We start from the raw sequence: 8,813 nt of genomic DNA, 5'->3' as shown, positions 1-8,813 counted from the left end.
CAACTTTTTTTTTCAGTTGCTTTTAAAAAAATTAAGAATAACCCTAGGAAAGAAAGAAAGGCTTGCAAGGGCCAACTTGCACCCAGAACATTAAGAGCAAACCTATATATCTAGTTTACATTTTTATTTATTTATTTATTTATTTTTATTTATTTTTATTCATTTTCACTTAACAGCCAGAAATGCAACATACATACATACATATATAATTGTTGCTTTAAATAAAACAAAAAATCCCTAAAGAGAAATAAATAAAGTGGAGGAGGAAGCCAAAATAAACCCCAAGGCTTGCAAGAGCTAAGCAGTGCCTGAGCAAAAAAGCAACAGCAGAAGCAGCACCTACGTCACAATTGTACTTGTGAGCACGCGGCGGGGGCGCGCGCCTTGTTTGGGGGGGTTCCCCTCTTTCTGTCTGGACCCAGCCAATCAGGAGGGGCGTGTGGGCGTGTCCTCCGACCCCGCCCCTCTTCCTTCCTCTATAAAAGGGGCTTGCGGGGCTGCTGCTCCAAATGCCTGGGAGCCCAACTTGAGAGAGGAGGGTTTGATTGCTTTGGGAGTATGCAGAGTGCCATGTTCCTGGCTCTCCAGCACAACTGCAGCCCAATGGAGAAAAACGCCAGCCTCTGCCAGAGCACAGAGGAGAAGAAGGGGAAGATGAAGAAAACACTGTGAGTTCCCATAGACAGAGGGATGCATTTGATCATTCCTATTATAATTGTGTATTATTGTGTAATACCAGTGTGGGGAGAGAGTTGTGGAGTCCAAGGACAACAATGTTAAGCTGAGTCTGCATTGCAGAATTAATCCACGTTGGACACTGCTTTACCTGCCCTGGCTCAATGCTGTGGGATCTGGGATTTGTAGTTTTGTGAGAGATGTGACTTTTTCTCCCAGTTCTGGGGCTACAATTACCAGAATTACATAGCAGTTAAAGGGGTATCAAACTGGGTTGCTAATGCAGTGCGGATTGCAGCCTGGGAATCAGTGCTCAAAAGGCAGGGTGGCCAGACTTGGTCCTCCTTTTTGCAGGACCTGCCTTCCATTTCAACCTCAAAATGCCCTCCATGTTGAGCAGGGCTAAAGAACATGGGTTTATTATATTCCTATGAGTGTGTTTAGCTTCTGTTTTGTCACCTCCTACACTTTTCCATGCATGTCCTCCATGCAAAGTGCTTTGTCTGGTCACTCTGTGGCAAAGGGATCTTGCAGCACTTTTGGGTCAAAGGGGTGCATCTACAGAGAAGGATTGTTTGGAGGGGAAAGAACCCCCTTGGAAACTCTGCTCTGTAAATGTTCTCATCTGCAGATAGGGCTCAGGAAGGAAAAGCTGCTGCCTCCTTGGAGAGATACCTATGATCCTTTTCAAAGGCTGTTTCCTTTGTTCTGGGACAAATCAGTTTAGAGTTTATTTGTTTTTCCATTAGCAAAGGTGGATGGGAACATGGTCTGGCTTTCTCTTGCACACAAAATACATTGCTGTCCTTCAACTTTTGCATGGTATTTCCTTTTTGCAAACTGCAAATTGGTAAAATTCCTGCAGATAAGTGATCTTTTATTGACTGTTGGACATTGCATACAGTCATTTAAAACTTTGCACAAATACTGTGGCTGGAGCCAAGGATTAGAAGGATGGCTTGGCTGGCTGTCCTTTGCAGAACTGTATTCTAAAGATGGCACAGTACAATATTTGTACTGCTGTGAAATCAAATTGCACCATGCAGAAGCATTGTAGGATTGGCAGGTCCTTTCCAAAGTCCAAGAAAGGAAGAGAATACAGTAGATACTCTGTATGTTGAGGGTTTCTGGAGTTGGTCCCATTGAGTAAAAAGGTACTATTTCACAAGTAGTCATGATTTTATTCATAACCCTGTGTATCTCCTAGCTTTCTGCTAGCAGGGACTTCAGAACTTGCCTTCACAGAGCAAGTATTGTACATGAAAGGGGAAGCATGCTCCTAAAATAGTGTTCTCAGTCTCAGATCATGCCTTTGTAACCACTGGATAAGAACTGCTTCTTAGTCACTGCAGTTGCTCCGCTTCCAAAAATACCGAAAGGACAGGGCAAAGATTATACACTAAAAGTTCAGGGTTTGAATTAAGTAAGCACTATTCTAGCCCTAGGCTTTTTTGCAGTTTTTTAAAATGTTTTATCAAACAAAATGGCTCAGTTTTCAAACTAAACTTGATTTTTTCCCCTTTCTCATTTTAGCATAAAAGATTGGAAAGCAAGATTGAGTTATTTCCTGCAGAACTCTTCCAGTTCTACCAATGCGAAGGCTAACAAGAAAGGACAACAAAAAGCATGTTTTAGGTATTATTCCTTTTTTTTTCCACCCCAGTAGAGCTTTCGATATCTTTCATCTATTGATTTATCAGACCACATAGCAGTGCATTTTCTTAAAATTATGTTTTGTTTCTTCTTTCTACAGACCTTCTCCAGAAGAAGCCCAGTTGTGGTCGGAAGCATTTGACGAACTTCTAGCTAGCAAGTGTAAGTTGCCTTACTTGCCCTTTAACACATAAAGACATGGGTGTCTTTAACCTATTTTTTGCATTTTCTCAGAAATTTTACCTTATAAAACGAGGATGAGCAGATCATCTTAATTCTGAATTGCTCATTTACCCTGCAGTTTGCTTTAAAAAAAAATTGGCATTTGAGACTGTTAGAAGCCGCATTCATAGAAAGCACTTTGTTTGTGCATAGCTGCAAGGCACTTCCCATGGCAAGAGCTGGCCTGTGGAACTGCTGTTTTTCGGTGGCATTCCCTATAGTTAGCCTGTATTTTTAGCTGGCCTTGCATTCCTTTGGAGCTTTGTAAGCTGGAGTATCTGTTCCTCCCTGTAGAGTTGCTTGCATGTGGCAAGGCAGGATTCTGATGTGTACTCAAGTTTGTCTGTTTAAAAAAACATATTGTAGGGGGGGAGCTGCATAGGAAAGTAAAGCATCCATTTGCACCTCTTGCTGTACCTGTCCTAGCTTCCATTCCCTTTATTGATGAATATAATATACTCAACAGTTGGTAGCAAATCCACCCCTTTAAACTCCGTTAGTTTCCTGTGCCTTGTAGCACTTATCTGGTGATCTGTGAAGATCCTGGGTAGGCAATCTCTGATCTCCCAGCTGGCCATATTCCAGATGGCTGGTGGCCATGGGACACCAGCTGTTCTCCAATTTCAGCTGATGTCCTCTACCTCAGGGGAATGAATAAACTTTGTCCAGCTGGTAAAGTGTATTTAGAATCATATAATGACTTCCCCTTCCCTCCTGTGCCATATTCAGATGTAGTTTTTTCCAACCTTGAAAGGAAGGGCTGGGAACTTTAAAAAGACCATAAAATTGCCACAATCCCTCCTAATCTGGGAGAATTTTGGGACTGCAAGGTGCCCATCCATGGTCTAATTCAAAATTCTTTCAATGTTTGGAGCTCACGCCCTGGCTAATGTCATGTCACTTTCAAGGCCTGTAAGCTTCTTCCAAGCTTTGTGTCATGTCAGTTCACTTTGCAGCTATGCAAGCAAAATGCTTTACTTGCTAAACAAATTGGAAAGAAGTGAGGAGAAAGCTCATTAATTATAACTCACTTACTGCAGAGTGGACTTTGACTCACCCTTTCCATTGCAGTTGTCTTCCAGAAGTTTATAGCTCTGCTATAAACATTTATTCCAGTCTGAAGGTTAAAATACAGCAGAGAAACTGCATTAAGAATTTCTCTTCCCCTTTTCATTTCAAGGTTTTTTATTAGCGTATTGGGAAAGAACATACTTTTAAAATTGTGGGATTCTGTATTTAAACATGTTAATAATAGGACAGCTGTTTGAGAGGACTTGCCTCAGTTAAAAAATGTTCCAGTACATTTTATTTAAACAATTCAGACAAGATACAGAAAGAACAAGACATGCGTTTGGGAAAGGGAGAGAAGTATGTCTATCGACACACAACATTCCTAAGATAGTTTGAACTAATCTGTTTCTTTCACCTTTCTTTGCAGATGGTCTGGCAGCTTTCAGGGCATTCCTGAAATCTGAGTTTTGTGAAGAGAACATTGACTTCTGGCTGGCTTGTGAGGATTTCAAGAAAATTAAGTCACCACAGAAACTTAACGCCAAGGCTAAGAAGATTTATAGTGACTTTATTGAAAAGGAAGCTCCCAAAGAGGTGAGCAGAACTCGCCACATAGAAAAGTACATAGAAAAGTGTGCTACTTTCTCAGAAATTGGAGCTCCAAGACTTGGTGGCAATATAATTAGAATTGTTCCTAAAAGGGAATTCCACTTGTAAAATTGTGGGCACACCAGTATGTAGAAGTATGGGGGAGAGCAATGTTCCAGTACATTTGTGTCAAATGCAAGTTCTTGTTATGCTCCCATTTTCTGATCATTTTATATAGGGCAAGTTTTGCTTGCCCACAAAAATGCTTTATTTTGCATCCTGATTTTGCCTAAGCTGGAACATCTAAGTTAGAGGTTTATTGACTCTAACTTAGAAAAGGCAACCTGGTGCCCTCCACATGTTTTGGATTACAACTCCCAGCTGTTGGCCACACTAGCTAGGGGTGATGGGACCTGACCCTTGGTGAATTCTTAAAGAGGATAACATTATTGTTGGGTGTGAAAACAAAATGCTACTTCCATAATCTAGCCTTCTGAGGCAGTGCATCATTGATTGTCCCCACTATCTAGTAATCAGTTGAATTGAATCTTCATCACAAAACACATATGATAACAATTCATATTTTTTTATTTCAGATCAACATAGACTTCCAAACCAAGAACACTATTGCCCAAAACCTTAATGAGGCTACCCACACTTGCTTCAGTGCAGCCCAGAAAAGGGTTTACAACTTAATGGAGAATAACTCATACCCACGTTTCCTGGAGTCTGAATTCTATCAAGAACTGTGTAAAAAGTCATCTATCAGCAGGGAGCCACAGGGGACATGAATTCCCAAGTGCAACAGCAAAGAGAAACCAAAGAAGAACCATTTTGTTCATGAAAAAGGAAGAAGATGTGTCTCTGGAGGCTTGGTGGACTTGATGAACTGAATGTACAGGAGACTCGCCCAAATGTAATCTTTTTTCCAGTTGGATGGGCATATTGGCACTGGCAGCTTTCAACTTCTGTAGTAAGCTGCAGTATTAAAATCTTAAGAGGAAGAACCAAGCGAAACTGCTGGCCAGTTGTGAGAAGTTCATTTTCCATACCGAGAACTATGCATAGGGAAGGAGTGTCTTATGCAGTACTAAACTGTTGGAGGGTCATCCAACTCCCATTCATCAACCTGGATGTGCTGACTCTCAGAGCAAGCAAGATCAGATCTAATCCCCATCTGCAAAAAGTAAACAAGATTTGGGGTGGCTGTGCTCAGACTGACATCTTCTTGAAAAATGCTCTAAATAATTGGCTGCTGCTATGTTTTTCCTTAACAACGGGCAGCATGTAATATCTGCTCTCTAGGACTTTCTTACGCAGGTCCTGTTCTCTGCAGATCATGCAATTGTGCTCAGATGTTGTAGACTTCCTTGTGTGACTCAGACAAATTCCAATGTCACTATAAAACTTGATGCAGATATAAACAGGATTCACTCAGAAAACAGCATGCTGACCATCTAATTAACTGGGATCAAATTTTATCTGTGTTGAGAGCAGCTTGGAGCAGAATGGGGTTGAAACTTCAAATGACAATTGTGTATTGTGTGTATGTATGTAGACTCTGGTTGTGTTGTACACCTACCAATGCTGAATGTGCTGACTTTTAAAGAAACTTCAGTGAAGTTGTGTTTTTTGGAGAGATGTTTTAATAAATTATTTTTATTTTAGTAGAACATCCTTGCACTCTTTGTGTGGACCACAGCAGAAAAAAGGCCATAAAATATTTCACTGGGCAACCTGGATTGCAGTACGTCACCAACTTTACTCCACATAGCTCAGAGTAAGATTATGGGAATTGCAGTCTAGCTTCTTTAGGACCAAGAGTTGTTTTGTTCAATATTTTAGTTACTTCACTGCAGCAAAAATACCCCTGATGCAGACACGAGGGATAAAACAAAGACAAATCAGAAGATGTGCAGCCACTATTCTCAATCACTAATCTAGTGGTTCCTTTTGCCATTTTTGCAGCAAAAATGAAAAAAATAATGTTTCCTACTAATATATCTCCTGTTAAGAGCCTTCAATCATCCAGTGTCAAGAAAACACAGTCATACATATTTACCTATGCAGCTACTTTTGACATACTAGTGAGCATTACTGTAATTTCTTGTGTAGCTGGATTTTGTGTTGATACTACTGTGCATAGAGATATCCCGTGGAGGGGCTGCTGTTAAGTTTAATTGGTACCGATTGGGAAGATGTGCTACATTCAATCAAAACCAGAAAAAGCCTTCAGATCTGATTTGTTCAGGGAGGGAGGTTGCCATGGCTTTCCTCTGAAGCTGAGGGAATGAGAATTGCCAGAGGTCATCCAGTGGGTTTCCATGTCTGAGAAGGGATTCAAGTCCTTGTCTCCAGAGTCATAATCCAAAACCCACACTACTACTACTACACCATATTGGTTCTCATGCAAAAGAAAACCACATAAAAAGCTGACAAGTCCGGAAACAGTCTAACTTACCCTACCAAACATACTGTTTTTGCAGGAGAAGCTGATATCAAGAACAATACTGTTCTATCTCAACCATGCAAGTTCCCACCTGTACTCTGGAGTGGTACCTAAGGTCGGCATCTACCAGTTATTGTAAAACTAATGCCTGACTTAAGAGTGCAAGAGAACACTAGATTTTTAATCATTTTGCCTGTGCCATCAAAATTCCAATATTTAGAAGCCACAGTTTAAATGCTAAAGATCTTGCCATGAGATGTAGAGTACAATATGGGTAAGAAATAGAACCCATTTTTAGCTCTTTCTATACATGTTTGATGCTAACCAGAAACCATGCCCTATGAGGAGATGCCTAGGGAGCTGGGTGTGTTTATCCTGGAGAAGAGAAGGTTTAAGAGGTGAGCATGTTTAAATATTTGAAGGGGTATCACATTGAGATGGGGCAAGCTTGTTTTCTGCTGCTCCAGTGACTAGGGCATGGAGAAATGGAGGCAAACTACAGGAAAAGAGATTCCACCTAAACATTAAGAAGAACTTCCTGAAAGTAAGAGCTGCTGAGCAGTGGAATGTGCTGCCTCAGAAAATGATGGGAGTCTCCTCTGGAGATTTTTAAGCAGAGATTGGGTAGCCATTTGTCAGGAGTACTTGGTGTATTCCTGCATGGCAGGGGGTTGGACTGGATGGCCCTTGGGATCTCTTCCAATGCTGATTATGTCTGAAGTGGTGTCTATAACTGCTCCTAATTTCTATACTAGAGATTTATCCATGCCCTGCCAAGTGGAATGCAGTTGCCTGGAAACCATGGCAGATTGTTCCCAGCTGACAGGCCTGATAGCAGTAACACCTTGTACCTTTCTGTTGCCACTTAGGATGCTGTAAGTCATTTCCTGTCTAGAAAACAGTAGCTAAATTTGTATTCTTTGATAGTGGAGCACTTGGATCTAGAACACAAAGCCAACAGAATAATGATAAACATGAAAGTGTGAACTCTCAGAACAGTCACTTTCCAAAAGGACAGTCCAAAAGGGCAGGTATCTGTGATGACCTGCATTTACAGGGGGAAACAAATATTTCTAGCAATGTGCAAAGGGATCTTCTAGCACCTTTGAGATTAACCAGGGAAGACTTCTTTCCCAGAACTTCTTTTGCAGTTAGTCTCAAAAGTGCTACAAGATCCCTTTGTGTGCTGATATTTCAGCAGAACATGGCTCTGGCTCTGATTTCTAGCAGAACATCACCAAGATGTGTGGTTTGTTTGGGGGGGGGGGTGTAATGTTAATGGATCTTTCTTTCCCTCTATTGCAAATAAACTGGGGGAGGAATAGGAATCCTAGGGGATGGGTGTAGATGATGCCATTGTGCTTGCTACTTTAAAAGTCCTGGAAATATTGGCTGCTCTGGACAGGACACAACAAAAAAGGAGCAATTCCTCATAATTGTGTCCAAATTTATATGTGTCACTGGTACATCTGGTTGATCATACACTCAATCTCTTGATGTAATCCAGTTCTTAGGGCCTTCCCGCTCTGTTTTACCACTACCACAATTGCCTCAATGGCAGGTTGCAGCTGTAGACTAGGACTGGCACCATGTTGTTTGCTGCTTGCAGAACATCAAATGGTACCATTGCCATTTAAGTATATAGTATCTAAGACGAAAGACCTCTGAGGCAGACAATTAAGGAAGTGACTCTGACTGGCAGTGAAAATGCAATAATTTTAAAACTAATATATTTACAGCCACTCATGCTATCCTAAATTAAGGAACTGAGGCAGTTACCTTGCTCTGGATAAAAGGAATAACAACCATCCCTGCTGCAGAGAGATATTATTTGCTTTCACTCTCAACAACCATCTGGGTGGCCAGAAAGAAAAACACATTGCTGTTTCTACTTTGCTGGGTGAAATATTTTTCCCCTGTAAAAGTCTACATTTCCCTCTCTTTTTATTTATTTTAAAATACAGCCCTAAAGCTGGACTGGGAATCCTGCAGATGTGGTTTGGTCATAATTCCCATCATCCATCATGCTGGTCAGGGCTGATGGGATTTGTAGTTGACACTTTCAGGACTGCATGATTCCCACAGGCCAGTGCCCTCCAGAAGCCCTGACCTACAACGTGAGATCTATATTGAATTTTTGTCAAGCTCTTTTCTTTCCCCTTCTTTCATTCTGCCCCTCGTGATATTTAGATGTGGTCTTGATATTGAATATTGA

The 8,813-nt window shown here is 41.1% G+C and overlaps 1 protein-coding gene across 1 annotated transcript; it reads left to right on the top strand.

The window, feature by feature from the left end:
* Positions 1-517: 517 nt before the first annotated feature.
* Positions 518-5,822, top strand: RGS2 (regulator of G protein signaling 2). The gene is made up of 5 exons (XM_042465489.1): positions 518-668; positions 2,209-2,310; positions 2,429-2,490; positions 3,989-4,155; positions 4,746-5,822. The coding sequence occupies exons 1-5, from the start codon at positions 559-561 to the stop codon at positions 4,938-4,940; spliced, it is 636 nt and encodes a 211-aa protein (XP_042321423.1). The 5' UTR covers positions 518-558; the 3' UTR covers positions 4,941-5,822.
* Positions 5,823-8,813: the final 2,991 nt, after the last annotated feature.

This window comes from Sceloporus undulatus, chromosome 4, assembly GCF_019175285.1.
Source record: "Sceloporus undulatus isolate JIND9_A2432 ecotype Alabama chromosome 4, SceUnd_v1.1, whole genome shotgun sequence".
NCBI classification, from domain to species: Eukaryota; Metazoa; Chordata; class Lepidosauria; order Squamata; family Phrynosomatidae; genus Sceloporus; species Sceloporus undulatus.
This window is presented reverse-complemented; position numbering and strand designations above follow the sequence as displayed.